Below are 15388 nucleotides of genomic sequence, written 5' to 3' on the forward strand. Positions count from 1 at the left end.
CCTGCTAGCAAGAGCAGAAGAATAGAATGTGACGCTAGCATACTGAACTTCTACTTCTTCTTGAAGCTTCTCTTCTACAGCAGCACTAGAGAAAGATGTTTTCCCTGAAAGTTCCTCAGCTTTCCAGCAGTCTTTGGGTCTCCATTGTGAAACGTTGGCATAAATTATTTCGCGATAGCTTGACGTGTCTTCTGCTGCATTACTGGGTGCAGGTCTTGGTGCTATATCCATATCAACAGTATTCTGCAATTGGAGAAAGGACAATTCTTTACTTAAAACATTGAGATACTTAATGAATTAACTAGCAATGACAATGTTAATGAACAAAAAAAATTACAGTCTTATTGACTTTTAATTAAAAGTATCTTTCCAAGTAATTTTGAAGAATTTCTATTGGTTCATTCATCATGGAATTCTAACACAATATAAAGTGCAACGGCCAGATTCACATTAGGCAAAAAATGAAAATGAAAAGAATGGACATAAAAGGTTTTTGTGGGATAGTGGCCACATGATAATATTACCATAAGGCACATAGAGGGAATAAAAGTCTCAGTACTCTTGGTTTCATTTTCGATTTGGCTCATTTTGTCAAAAGTCTGGCTTATTATTATTATTATTGTTTAGAAAATAACATGAACCCTGATTACTCTGATTCCTTTTTTAATTCACCAAATGAAAAATGAATATATATAATACAGGGTTCAAACTATACCACCACAGTACATTATTAAGTTTTACTAATTCAGGGCATTTGGCTGATTCTCTATTTACTTTAGGTCTAGAAAGTCCAGTAAAAAAAAAACAACCCCCCAGAATTTTGTTCCATTAGCCTGGAGAGTTCTGCTGCTTTAAGCTAACTAGAGCTGGCCAGGCTGTTGGAACAAAATCCTAGGGCTGATTCAAATTTTCTAGACCTGAATTTAGCACCTTTGGTATAGCTAACAAACTATGCCTTTAAAGCAGGGGTAGGAAAACACAGTAATGAAAGGCTGGATTCCTGTTCATTTTTGGTATTTTTTTTATTCACCTGTTATTATCAGAATTAATTGATGCATCAGAGCACCAGCCTTCAGGTGCCAAGTCCTGCTTTAAAGTGCTAAAACAAATAAAGCAACAAATATAATGCCTTGAGCATCAGACAAGGAAAGACATTGTTTGTAGAACGTCCTCACTTACCACATCTTCTTTCTTACAAGGTCTTCTTTTGTTTCTGGAGTTGAAGGAGAGAGTATGTCAAAATTAGTAGTAGATCTTTAGCAGCCTTTACTTCTAAAATGTTTGTAAACATAAATATATTAAAACTTGTATATTAAAAACTTTGGATTGAATACCGTATAAAGAAAAAGCTGATGATAACAAGGAAAAACAATCCACATACAACTCCAACAACTGCATGAAGGGCAACATGTGGAAAATCTGCATCAAAAGGAATGTTGAGATCATGTCAAATAATAATAATAATAATAATAATAATAATAATAATAAGGAAATCAGAAAGCAGTACCTGAAACCAGTGCAATCTCTTCCATATCTACTTAATATATTATTCACATAAGATAATTGTCTGATTTTTTTTATATATTACCTCTAATTGAGACTGACACAGCTGTTGCATTCTGAGCTCCATGTTGATTCTGAGCCTGGCAGTAGTAGGATCCATTCTGTAGAGGACTGTAAGTGCGTCCAGATCCTACAGGTGAGCTTCCACCTTCTTTAAACCAGGTGTTGATCTCCACAGGTGGGTTTGCATCACTGCTGCAGGTCAGAGTCACTGAACTGCCCTCCACTGTTTCACCAGAGGGACTGATGGACACTGAGACATTCCTTGGAGGATCTGATCAGACAAAAAAAAGCTTTTTGAGAATATCAAATTTCAGGAAATCATTCAATAAAGTTTTAGAAATCATCACCAACGTACACAGAACATTTAAGTAGACAGCAGTGGAGTTTCTCTCTCCAAGTTCATTACGACTCAGGCATGTGTATCCTCCACTGTCCTCAGAGCTGATGTTGGTAAAGCTGTAAGTTTCTCCTTTTCCTACTGATGATGATCCTTTAAACCAGGTGTAGATCTTCACAGGTGGGTTTGCATCACTGCTGCAGGTCAGAGTCACTGAACTGCCCTCCACTATTTCACAAGAGGGACTGATGGACACTGAGACACTCTTTGGAGGATCTAGAAACAGATATGTCTTTAGTGTTTCTTGCTAATATCTAATATCACTGTGTAGTTCAACCATTCCCAGAGTTTAGTGAAGAACGTGGACTTTACTCACATCTGACTCTGAGAGTTTGAGAAGTAGAGGGGAGATGTTCAGATCCTCTTATAGCACAGCTATACCTGCCTGCATCCTCACTGCTGACTGTCTGCAGGTGGAGCTGGTTGTTCTTGATGGTCTTTGTGGTTAAAGGACGTTCATTTTTGTACCAGATGAATGTTGGATCATTTAGACTACAGGTGGTTTTACACGTCAGATCTGCTGTTTCTCTCTCTGTCATTTCTCCAGGAGATTCCACATGGAGCTCTTAGACAGTGATGGAAGTATGAAATGAGAAAAATACTCTAATAGTCTGACAATCATCAGTGGTGTATAAATTAATACAATTAAGAAATAAACTGACAATTATGACCCAAGAGAGATGATAGGCTGTGTCTCATCGATGAGAAAATGTAATTATTTAACTCACCTGTGACTTTGAGTGTAACTCCGGGCTTTCCCAACCATTTCTGATCAGCTACATTTGTGAGAATTCTGAAGTAGTAATCTTTTTCATCCTTCTTTGTTACATTACTCAGTTTAAGGGAGAATTGTTTCTGATTATCAGAGAAATCCTTAACCCTGCCTGAGTATTCTGGGACTTTACTCAGATCAGTCGGCTCTGTACCTTTAACTGGATCTATGATCCAGAATGTCTCTGTCACATTAAGACCATCTGGGAGTGTAAAAGTGCCGTTCATAAACACAGTGGATCTGTTTAAAGCACAAATTTCCTGCTGGTTGTATTTCACTCTCCACTCTGCTCCAGAAGCTCCTGAAACATATGATGCAGTGAAGACAGACAGTCAGAGTTGCTTTGGATGTAAAGCAGCTTTTCAGTAGAGGACTTTTCAAGCATTTGTCCCAAATCTGATCAAGCATTTTCTATCAGCCTCATCTGACTTTTCTGTTCTTGGGTGTTACCAGCAGTCTGCATATTAAAATATAAGCTCTCTGTATTTACATTCATGAAGGCGTTACTTGATTGTAGACTTTTTCTGTGATTTCCTTTGATCTGTTGACTTAAACAGATGTCAGGGAGGGTTTAAGATTGTCAAAAAAATGATACTGATGTTGGTTGCCTTCTGTGGTCTGCCAAGCTTTTGGTGTTGCTAAACTTGCCTAACTTGCCTTATGAACCCCTGCTCTTTCTCCAATAGGTTATTTTTTTATCCCCTTCACTTGCTTCAAATCTCTTTGGACAAATAAATGCAAATTCTACACCTGGAATCAGCTGCAGACTTTTTATCTATTGAATTTGTCTGTGAATAATAGAATAGATGTGGGAACAGTCCACATCTGGCTTTGAAAGTCAATTGTCATATTTCTTTTGAGCTGTGAAAATGGAGGAACTGTGCAGGAAATTTAATCAGCACATTCCTTGGAGGATCTGACCTAGATCTGCACTCAACCTGCACTCAAATTTCAGGAAATACAATACAATACAATAAAGTTTTAGAAATCATTACCAACTTACATAGCATCAACCTGTCCAAGTTTATTGTGACTCAGACATGTGTATCCTCCACTGTCTCCACAATGGTTTACAGTTGCAAAACAACACACTATGTTATTGTAAGTAAGGAAATGAGCTCTCTACTTACTGACTGTTGTAATTCCTTTTAAAAAGTGAAGGAAATGATTAGGAAAAGTTAAAGGTTAAAATAACCTTTACATAAATGTTTGTCCAATTCAAGGTTTGTTTGTGTTGTTTTAATTTGCTTAGCCAGATTGTGCAGCACTACAGTGAAAAGCTGACCTAAATTTCAGTGAAACCACAAAGCACTGTGCAGTTGAGAGTATGGGTGAGAGGATGTGGGGGCTCGGCAGCCAACAGACAAAAAAAAAAAACTTCATTAGGTGTAAAAATGGCAGCCAGTTTTACAATATAGCTTTAAGAACTTTACCTTAAACAAAATACTTGTAGAACAGCCATGTGACTCCTTAACACTATTTAATGATGCAGACTTACCCCAAATCACAGCCAGAGACAGAAGTGGTATGGTCATTTGGATTGACATCGTTAAGCACATCTGTAAAATCAAGATAAAACAAAGAACAGCAGCTTTAGCTCAAATATTTTTGAAAACTGCTTTTTCTGCTGCTGATCTGCTGAAACTATTGCATGATGTGGTTCTTTAAACCAAGTACTATTTGATTTTAATACTCAGTTCTTGGTTTTTATCACTTCATTTAAATACGTTTTTAATTGTGTAGCACTTCCTTTTCAAAAGATATCTCCAAAATCAGCTTTACAGAGATATTGTGAGAGATTTCTGATGAGAAAACTATAAATACAGCAGTTAGCAGGATGAGCGGAAGTATATCTGACATATCGGAAAAGACAAGACCTCCCTAATTTCAACACTGTAAGTAGTTCAGCTACAAATCAGATAATTATTAGACTTACCAAATTAGGAGAAACCTCCTAAATAAAGCCAAAATGACTGAAGTGGCAAAACTTTGTGCTGTGAATCCTTACAGTCAGAGACGTTCTCTGATGTAATGCTGGCTGTGGTCTTCCTCACTCTGTGTGCACTAGCCTCCCTACTCGTGATCAAATATACCAACCAACCACAGAGTATTTTTCTACAGCAATGTGAACACGCAAACCTATCTAGGACACACAAGATGAATGACAGAAAACATGTTATCTTCAACATTGATTTTATTGTATGTTAAAAATGGTTGTTTGTTGCATGTCAAGCATGTCAGTTAGCAGCAGATCTATTAGTTGGGAGGTGTTGCCTCGATGGACCAAGTATTGGGCACCCATGACCCTGTCGCTGGTTCAGTGACATTGACTTCCTTGGCGCACTTTTGGTAGGTACTGACCAGTGCATACCAAGAACACCTCAGACGACCTGCCTGATGTTCTGGAGATGTTCTGCAGATGTTCTGACCAGAGTTGTCTAGAACGTTACAGTTTGGTTCTTGTCAAAGTGTCCTATGCCCATTTTTCCTGCTTCAACACCTTCATCACCTTCAAGAACTGACTACTGCCAACTATATCCATCCCTTAACACTTCACATGATACTAGTAAAGGTAGAAATACTGCAGCCGGTTTCATGTCTTTCATTATATTGGAAAACTAACAGTAGTAATTGACCAGAGCTGATTCTGTATAGCTTTAGTAAAAACTAATGCTAGCTCTCAGACATCACTTGGTGATGGAAGTTCATCAGTTCTTTAGTTTAAAAAAACTTTTATGTCACAATATTCTGTATGATTGTAGTGTAATTGTGTATTATCTGTGTCAGTGTTTTAAATTTTTAGTTTTGGGAAAGCTGCTTCACACTTTTTTTTTTTCTTTTTTATACAATGTTCATTTAATTGGGAATATTGTGTAAGAAATGTTACAGGCTAATCCTTCTGAAACTTTGCTAAATGTTCTTAGAAATGTTTTTTTGTTTGTTTGTTTTTTATCAGGGTACACAAACATTAATAACAAATTTTTCTTTGTCATTTGCCCAACCAGTCAGGACATTTATGTTTGTAAGGAGGCTTGGCAGTGGTGTCTCAGCGGTTAGAGCGCCGGGCTATCGATAACCGGGTTGTGGGCTCGGCAAGCTGCCACTGTTAGGCCTTTGAGCAAGGCCCTTTACCCTCTCTGCTCCCCGGGCACTGGAGTTGGCTGCCCACCGCTCTGGGTGTGTGTGTACTCACTTCCCCTAGTTCACTAGTGTGTGTGTTTACTACCACAGATGGGTTAAATGCGTAGGACATATTTCGCTGTGCAGTGACAAATACGGGCACCTTTAACCTTTAACATCAAAAAGACTTTTCCATGTGCACCTTGCATACCCACTAAAACTCATCTCACGCTGTCCTGGTTACTGTAGCAGACGGATCACTATTCCGCTGTTTAGCTTGATTTTAGTAGGCTAAGCCCTCGATAATGACGTTGAGGTTTTTGGCAATAAAAAAGTCCTCTCTTTCTACCATTCAAAACAAAGTACACTTCAGACGCTTACAGTCTTGTTATTGGTGTTTTGCCATCTTTAATGAGGTGAAGCTAACCTTTTTAAAAAGCTGGTGGGGTTGCTTCAGTGCGCCTTATTACACAGATGTTTTACTCAGTAATTACAGGGACATTTCTGTACAAACTGGGCTATTCTTTGGTAATAGAAGTTAGTAATAACACTTTTGGCCCACCGTTGGGACATTGGCTGTTTAAAGGGTTACATATTTACTGAAGGAGCTCTGATATGTGCACCCAGAGACTTAATATGGTGCAATGGGGCAGCCAAACAAAGTTATCAGACAATCGCTGAGTTTAGTGGAGGGTAGGTAATTCAGCCTGTGATGTTCTCAGAGAAAGACAAAGAAAAACAGAGAGCTATTTGATCTGGACAGGAATAAATTCACAGAGAGAGCTGTCTTTTGTGGTTGGTGGTTGAGGGCCCACTCCCTCCCACAAGCTACTGGGCAGGGCCCTCTGCAGGGTCTGTGGCTTGTAAGAGGGAGTGGGCCCAACTTCTTCTTTTCTCCAGCAGTTCACTACGGTCATGTGTCAGCTTCAGCTCTTCTGACTATGTGGTATTAAGCTGGAAAAGGACTCTAGAAACTAATGAATCATGTGAAAAATCAGCCAGTATTTCAACATGTTCAATAAGACCCATAAAAGTGTGTGTTGTTGGGAATTTTTCCCTGGCAGAAACAAAAGAAGTCAGAAAAATGATAAGACTTGGTACTCAGTTCTGCTTTATTGAAAAGCCAAATACCATTTTCTTTTAAACTGATTAATAAAAAAAAAATAAAAAAAACTTAAGCTATAAGCAGGAACGGGTTAATTCATGATAAATAAGTGACTGTCCCAAAGTTCAACTAGTGGCTCTGTGTTTTGGTGTTTGAGTGTCCAAGTGTGTTTCATTTTGCAGACATGTGAGTGCATTAGACCACACTGAACTCTGGTTTCCTGAAAATGAAGCAGCATATGAAGCATATGATATTTCCCACAGGTCAGTGTGATGTTGACATTGTAATGCCCTGTCTGGTAAAAACGGGGAAGAATGCTTATGTCACAAGTATGATGGAAACTGTCTTTTCCTCAAAGATGTAAAAGACATGACTGTTTTATATGCTTACTGTTGATCAGTTCATAAATATGACATGGACAGGAAGGAGTGTGAGGATTAGACTGACCAGGTTCTGCAGCATAAAAGAATGAGCCAGCTAACAGCATAAGAGAAATACTAAATCACCACAAGAAAGAAACAAGAAAATTAGAAATTAGAAAAATCTGGCATTTTTGTCACAATTTCACAATGAATGGACGAATAGAAATGCTTCAAAAATACTTGGTATAAAGTCTTACATTGTTGTCCATTGAAAGTTATGTTTGTTTGTTTGTTTGTTTTTTCTTTCTTCTGCAAAGTAAACCAACATACATGGTCTAGCATCTGGGGAACCTTCATGTGCCTTCACATATGGTTTCTATAGCACTTTACAAGTTATTTCTAGAACATAGAGGAATTTTCAACTTTGATAAGAATTCCCTTAATCATAATGTTCCTAAAGGAACCAAAAGTTCCACTGTGGTTGCAATGCAAAATGACTCTTGTATGACTTCTTTATATTTTAAGAAGATCTGAACACTAAATATGTAGCCATTTAATATTATTACTTTACAATAAAGATTCAAATTCATGATCAGATTTATTTTTAAGACCCAAGTATGTGAAAAACAAATGTGTGAAAAAGGGATTCTCATCTTGATTTCTGTCGATTTTATTCATAGTGGGCTATTTTACTAGTTTTACTAGTTACTAGTTTACTAGTTTACAAGTTTCATTTTACTTGGGTATTAAAATTAGCTGGCTTTTCCCATGTCAGGTTCTGGAATGTTAGGCACAGTATACATTTAATTCCCATAAAACTAAACATTTCCTCAGGATAATTATGACCAGGGTTATTTCACCTTTTTCTCTGTATAGCTGATGATCTGCTAACACAGGACTTGCCTGACTCTTTAACCAAAGCAAACAAGTAATAATAGAAATGCAGTTGTTTAGAAAAGTAAATGTTATAGACGTGACAAAGAGTGTTTTATTATAAATACTGTACAAATACATACATACAATTTATATCATTGCATCAAATAATAAAAATTATTTATTTATTATTTATTATTAATTAATTACTTATTATCTATTTTTGAAAAGTATGTTTAAGTATCACCTTCACATAATCTCATCTTCTAAAATCTAGACATGGGATAAACTTGAACCCTGATAACATTCACATGAAAAAAGGAACATTTTATTGAAGAGAACAGTCAAATATAAAATTAACAATTAAATTTCATAAGACAATCAGAAGACAAAGATTTTTGCATAAAGAGAAAAAAAAATTACCAATCAAATGTATTCCTAAACTTACACTGGCGACACTGGTTGGTTGGTGAAGGGGTTTATACCTGGAAGACTGGGTCTGATTGTTTAGTGGTGGGGTTTAAGCTCTGGTAGACTGAATCTGATTGGTTGTTGTTGTGGGTTAGGCTTTGGTACACTGAATCTGACTGGTTAGTGTTGGGGTTTAAACTCTGATAGACTGAATCTGATTGAATGGTGTTCAAGCTCAGACTCGGGCACACTGGGTCTGATTGGTTGGTGTTGGGGCTCAGAGTATGGTACACTGAATCGGATTGGTTAGTGTTTGGGTTTAGGCTCTGGTAGACTGAATTCGACTGGGTGTTATGGTTTACAGTCTGATAGACTGAATCTGATTGGTTGGTGTTGGGGTTAACATTTTTGTACTCTAAATCTGATTGGCAAGTGCTGGAGTTTACTCTCTGGTAGATTGATTCTGACTGGCTACTTTTTGGTCTTACAACCTGGTAGACAGGATCTGATTGACTACTGTTTGAGTTTACTCTCTGGTAGACTGAATCTGATTGACTACTGTTTGGGTTTACACTCTGGTAGACTGAATCTGATTGACTACTGTTTGGGTTTACACTCTGGTAGACTGAATCTGATTGACTATTGTTTGAGTTTATTCTCTTGTAGACTGAATCTGACTGGTTCTTATGAGGTTCAACACTCTTGTAGAATGAACCTGATTGGCTAGCGCTGGGGTTTACACTCTGGTAGACAGGATTCAACATTATGGAGGTGTGATTTCCAGGTGTATCATTGGTTGTATCCTATACAAATAAACACACAATACATTTCAGAACATTGATGACAGTATCCCCTATCAAAATATGTATACAGTGACATTTACTCACCTCGTTCCTTGCAGTTTTCCTCTGTGGTGTTATTGAGCTAAAAATAACTGAAAGAAAAAAAGGAAAGCATGATTTTATTAGCTTGTTGTTGTTGAGGTTGTTTATTGGTTTATTGGTCTGAATGTGTTTGTATGGGTATGCTACCTGATAATGATGTGATATTCTTTCTTCGTTTGAAGAAAAGGACTAAAATGCCAAGAGCCATTACTATGACTAGCAGTAAAATACACATATAAAGAACAAAAAAACCTGGAAGAGATCGAACAGTTTAGTTAAATTAAAGCAGAATTATTTTATGGCTATTTAACAGCACAGATAAACACAGTAAATCAAAAATTTATATTACACATAAGTCCATCATAAGCTTCATATATCAGTTCAACCAGTAAGAATATGTTGGCCAAATAGCATATTAATATTAATATAATAAAAAATAGAAAGCGATAGCAAAGAGAAAGAAAGAAAGAACTGAAACTACTATGTCAGCTTAGCAGTCTCTTCCGTTTAAATGCTAAAAACACTGTTCCCCTAAAATCGGGCAGCTACAGTGACAGATTTAGTTTTAACATTCATCATAAACATCAGACAACAAACATGTCCAAATGTTTGCAGACACCTCTTCTACTAAATGCATTCAGCTACTTGCAGTTGCACACATTGCTGACAAAAATGTGCAAACGCACACTGTGGTTTTCTTGGTGGGTATGGACTGTGAGGGAGTTTGTCCATGTGTTGTTACTGGGACCGTTGGGCTTCCCAAATGGGCCCCATCATTACAGCTCACCCTAATTTCACATGGGTTCTACAGTTCTACAGTGTACAATCCAGATGGGGCCTATGTATAACCCCTCCTGGTGCCATTACCAACCCTGGTGAGACCCTGCCAGGCTTCCATATGTGGGGCCACCGTGGAACTCATGGACTAAACTTTCTGGTTCTCAGTGGGGCTAACCATACAGGCCCCAAATGGGCATGTTGTCTGGGCAGTCTAGACCCCATAAAGAAGTGCTGCCAATAGAATGAGAATGAAAAACATTAACATATCGGCACCAAGCCCAATGCCAAGCATGGGATAAAGGGGTACACCCCCCCACCCCCCCAGTGAGCTGTGGAGTAGTGGAACTCCAACATTGCTGAAACTGCTTTTAGTAACCCAAGGTGGTTAGGAAGTTTATCTGAAGCTTCTCGTACCTGGAGAAGGAGGCAGAGGTGTTGATTCAGGAAGAACTGATGCACTGATAGAGAAGGAAGAAGTTGAGTGCGGGACAACACTGTGGTCAGCACCTTTTGCGAGAAGGAAAACACAGATGCTCTTAACAACCAGAACAGATCCATCACCAAATATTACCTGCTCTGTGGTGGTCAGTCCTGTAGGGTCCTGACCATTGAAGAACAGGTTGAAATAAAGCAGAGGATGCAGAGAAACAGATTATAGAACTATACAGTGCTCCTCTATGGGATGTGAAGCTGATACAATGGAACAGAATGAATACAGAAACAAGGTGTTAATATTATACATCTGTGTCTGCCATTGGCAAGATTTTTTTTGTCATAGAGAAACTTTAGAAATCAGTGGAGACTCAATAGGGTCTGATTTTTTAGGTGATAAAATCCATTCTAAACAGGCTTTCAAATCTACTTTGTTGGCCCAAACCAAAACAGAAGGTGTGAAAGGTGCCTGAACCATGGTTTGCAGGATGAAATTATTGTTAAACTTTTAGACTAATAATAGGAAGTTGAGGCAGGCAATCATCACCCAGTAAACAATAGAAGAAGACAAGGAAATGGAAAAAAAGGGGATGATTATATTTGTCGGTGATGATATGCCCGCAGGATGAGCTTGTTTATTTAGTGAACTGGAACTAGCCTGGAGTTGTGTGCTTTAAATGGTGCTGCTGGTGGCAATCATGTAATATCATATAACTTAATTTATTATTAATTGTTTCTAAGACACACCAACATCAGCAGCATGCCCCTCTATAAACTAAGCAGTGTCAAATATATGGACACGGGCCATGTTGGTGATGATGTAGATATATTGTTTGATATATATATATAAAACGGCAATGTGAAACCAAAATAACCAGATAAAATATACACAATGTAACAAAAGCATTGACTTTGATTCGGATCTTCAGGTGTGAAAGCACACTTAGAAACATTATGTTCCATATAGTATTCTGGATTCACTTGGCTTGATTCACATTTTATCATTTTTTGTTTTTTTAGTAAATGCATGCAACTGGATTCTGTAGTGTACTAGGAATTTTGGAAATTATGATAAGAACTCACCTGTAGTGGAAAAAGTAGGTAGATCTGTAGATTGTGTTTGCACCAGTGGAGGAGAATATGTGGTGTGGGAGACTGTAGTAGAAGCTGGAGAATCTGAACAATAGAGAAGAACAACTTTCTTCAAAATAAAGTGTAAAATTATGGTGTCTGTTGCTTGTTTTGACCTTTTTTTTGGCAAATTGTGTTGACTTTGTGGTAAAAGAAACTGAATGTCCTTAAAACAGTTAAAACAGTATGAGCTGTGGCTCACTCACCCTTTTCAAGCACTAACAGAATCTCGGTGTAAACATCAGGAATAAAATAAGACCTCCTTATCCCACACCAGTATAATCCTTCGTCCTCTGCTCTCAGATTAGTGATGTTGATGGTGAAGACTCTTGCTGCTGTATCATCCTCCAGAGAGAATCTCAAATCTTCAGCAGATCCAGAATGTACAGGGATGTCTTTAGTTCCCCAAGAGGAACATTCACCTCTGCAGAGATACTTTATGTAGGTCTCATATCCAGACTCGTAGGAGCATTTAATCTGAACAGACTGACCTCTGTGTCCAGTTACAGTAGTTGCAGCACTGATTTCAGCTGAAAAACAGAATGTATTGTATAAAAGAGCAATAAACACTGATATTAAAGACTTTAATCCCCCAGTAAAGAGATAAAATATTCATTTTTTATTTAATAAGCTTGCTAAAATAAGATGACCAAATCCTGCACCTTCCTTTACCTGCACCTTCCTTTACCACTCAATTAAGCCCACCACACATACAGAAGACCCAACCGTGAGGTCTGGTGGTCTGAGGTCTGACCCACCGCTCTCCAAGGTCACTTTACAGATGTATAATTTGCTCAGTCTCATAACTGTAGAACAACATTGGCCTGTTGGCCCATAATTGGTCTGTTCTGCTACCGTGAATACATGCCAAGTGCACCAGTTTCATGTGAAACTCTACACACTATCCCTATAAAAAACTTTGGTATTTGTTCATGAATACCTGTATGTTTATTGAGAAAAGTCCTAAAAGAAAGTTTAGGTCAGAATCATAATGTGTTTTTAAAGTGCAGAATTGTTTGCAGCTCTTATAATAATGGATCCCATCATCCCCATTAACTGAATAAATCCAAATCCCAAATAAGAAAACACTGGTAATGTCAGAGATGTTTATGAGGAAATTTCTTCCTAAGAATGGTTGGTGAATGAGACCCATGGCTCTGTAAGGAAATCAAAAGAGGTTGGTGTTGGTTGGTGTGGCGCAACAGATAACACCACTACCTGCAAATGAGCTACCCCACCATGTGGGAGACTGGGGTTTGATTCCCAGTCTGGATGACTATGCTGCGTTATACCAATAAGAGTCCCTGGGCAAGACTCCTAATACTACATTGGCTCACCTCTGTAATACGAGTAACCTTGTAAGTCGCTCTGGATAAGAGCGTCAGCTAAATGCAGTACTTGATGGCGATGGTCAAAAGCCGATCTACACCAAGAGCCCTTCAAACTCAACTCAACCCACCATCCCTCAAAATCCAGAGGACAAGCGTCCAGACTTTTTTCTGTCCCGAAGTGGTGGAACGAACTTCCCCTGGGTGTCCGAACAGCAGAGTCCAACGCTCATTGTCCTTAAACCCAGACTGAAGACCCATTTCTTCTGAGAGTGGTCACCTTACTGACTTGTGTTTAGTAGAGTCTAAACTTAGAGGTATCTTTGAATGTTTAGCCTATTCAAACTAGCTGAGGTTTTTCTTGGGTAAATTGCAAAGTACTTTTGTAAGTCGCTCTGGATAAAAGAGTCTGCTAAATGCCGTAAATGTAAATGTAATGTTCTGAAAGTTCCTCCACAGCTGCCCTTATCACAGGGCCTCTTAATCTGAATCCAACCAGCACAGCTGTGGAAAACTTGCTACACTGAAAGAGAATAAACTTTTTGAGCTGTTTGTCTGCTATTGAACTAACTACATTGGTATACAATTTGTAATAGATCATCTGAAACTGAACATGGATGTCCTAGACAGCGATAGAGTTAAAACTCACCTGGTGTGAGGATGACACTGATGATGATGATGATGAGTATGTTGATGATGAGCATGTTTAAAATATGAGAGGCAGGTCAATTGACTCCGCTGTATCCCTACTCACGTCACTTAAGAAGGCTCGTATGAGCCTTGATCACTTCCTCATGTGACTGTTAAAACACATTTCTTTCTCTCTCTCTCTCTCTCTCTCTCTCTCTCTCTCTGTCACAATAACCCCACAAACACACTTAACAGACTTCACCCAGCCACCCACTTCCTCTTTAATGCAGTGCCCATGAGCTGAAGAGGACCTGAGATCAGTGTTGCTGTATTTTTTTGTGTTGGTTAGTTGTTATTAGAGTTTAAGACACAGGTTCTGAATCAGGTTAGAGAATTGAGTCTGCTGACGCAGAAATCCCTGCAGAAATGCTGACCAAAATTCTTAAAGTTGTCAACATTCACAAAAACATGTCATAAACAAGTCATGGCAGATCTCATGTCAACAGTTTTTAAATTGAACAAATGGAGAACATTCCCCCAGTACAAAGTGTGAAAATCATTAAATTAACTAATTTGTAGATCCCTTTTATGACCTCAGTTCAGGTGACGTCTATAGAGCTCTGGACTCTCAGTCTTGGTCTCCTGATTATATGTACACAGGTCTAGACCCACAGTTCAGGTCTCGTGAGGACACATACACAGCTCTGGATCCTTATTCCAGGTCTTCAAATGAACTGTATAGAGCTCAAGGCCCTTAGTCTGGGTCTCCTGATTACATGTATACAGGTCTAGACCCTTAGTCCAGGTCTCCTGATAATACATGCACAACTCTGGACCTGCAGTCTGGGTTTCCTGATAACACATACACAGCTCTAGAGCCTTAGGCCAGGTCTTCAGATAACATGTACACAGGTCTAGACCTACAATCCAGGTATTTTGACACATACACAGCTCTGGATCCTCATTCCAGGTCTTCAAATGACCTGTATAGAGTTTTAGGCCTTCAGTCTGGGTCTCCTGATTACACATACACAGAACTAGAACCTTAGCCCAGGTCTCTTGATAATACAGTCTGCGTCTCTTGAGAACACATACACAGCTCTAACCCCCCAGGCCAGGTCTCTTGATGACAAATACACAACTCTGGATCCACAGTCTGGATTTCCTGATAACACATACATAGTCCCCTCAGCATTCATAGCTAAAGCCCCCTTGTCCAATGCACCTAACCTCCTGAGCACTGAGAAACATGCTCAATAACAATGTCCAGGTTCCAAGCAGCAGCAAGGTGTGCTTTTTCTATCACTGAAACTATGATGTATTTTCATTTAAATTAGAATTAGAAACACACACACCTTACCACCATGGCACAGAAGTCCCACAGAAGTCAGCCTCCAAATTTAACCCATTCGTGAGAGTGCACATACATACATACTCATGCTAGTGACTAGGGGCAGGGGTGGGCAGACATAATTTAAATGAAAATACATCATAATTTCAGTGATAGAAAAAGCACACCTTGCTGCTGCTTGGAACCTAGACATTGTTATTGAGCATGTTTATTATATATATATATATATATATACTGCATACATAT

General features: G+C 38.5%; 3 protein-coding genes across 3 annotated transcripts in view; 1 reads left to right on the forward strand and 2 right to left on the reverse strand.

Moving 5' to 3' along the window:
• LOC140536237 (B-cell receptor CD22-like) overlaps positions 1-4779 on the reverse strand; it is a 34301-nt gene extending 29522 nt beyond the window's left edge. The window contains exons 1-6 of the mRNA XM_072657959.1: positions 4672-4779; positions 4234-4294; positions 2692-3036; positions 2280-2528; positions 1922-2179; positions 1589-1837 (exon numbers count right to left, since the gene is read on the reverse strand). Coding sequence (XP_072514060.1) covers positions 1589-1837; positions 1922-2179; positions 2280-2528; positions 2692-3036; positions 4234-4294 — 1162 coding nt within the window. The 5' untranslated portion in view covers positions 4672-4779. The remainder of the gene's footprint in view (positions 1-1588; positions 1838-1921; positions 2180-2279; positions 2529-2691; positions 3037-4233; positions 4295-4671) is intronic.
• LOC140536121 (sialoadhesin-like) overlaps positions 1-15388 on the forward strand; it is a gene marked incomplete at its 3' end in the record, with an annotated part of 122623 nt that overhangs the window by 37543 nt on the left and 69692 nt on the right. The window lies entirely within an intron of this gene.
• LOC140536238 (uncharacterized) lies at positions 8448-13865 on the reverse strand. Its single transcript, XM_072657961.1, has 7 exons — positions 13811-13865; positions 12040-12363; positions 11786-11878; positions 10685-10777; positions 9638-9742; positions 9494-9540; positions 8448-9409 (listed from the first exon to the last, which is right to left on the reverse strand). Exons 1-7 carry the CDS (start codon positions 13863-13865, stop codon positions 8675-8677), a joined length of 1452 nt encoding a protein of 483 aa, XP_072514062.1. The 3' UTR covers positions 8448-8674.

The sequence above is a fragment of the Salminus brasiliensis genome, chromosome 15, assembly GCF_030463535.1.
Source record: "Salminus brasiliensis chromosome 15, fSalBra1.hap2, whole genome shotgun sequence".
Taxonomy (NCBI): Eukaryota; Metazoa; Chordata; class Actinopteri; order Characiformes; family Bryconidae; genus Salminus; species Salminus brasiliensis.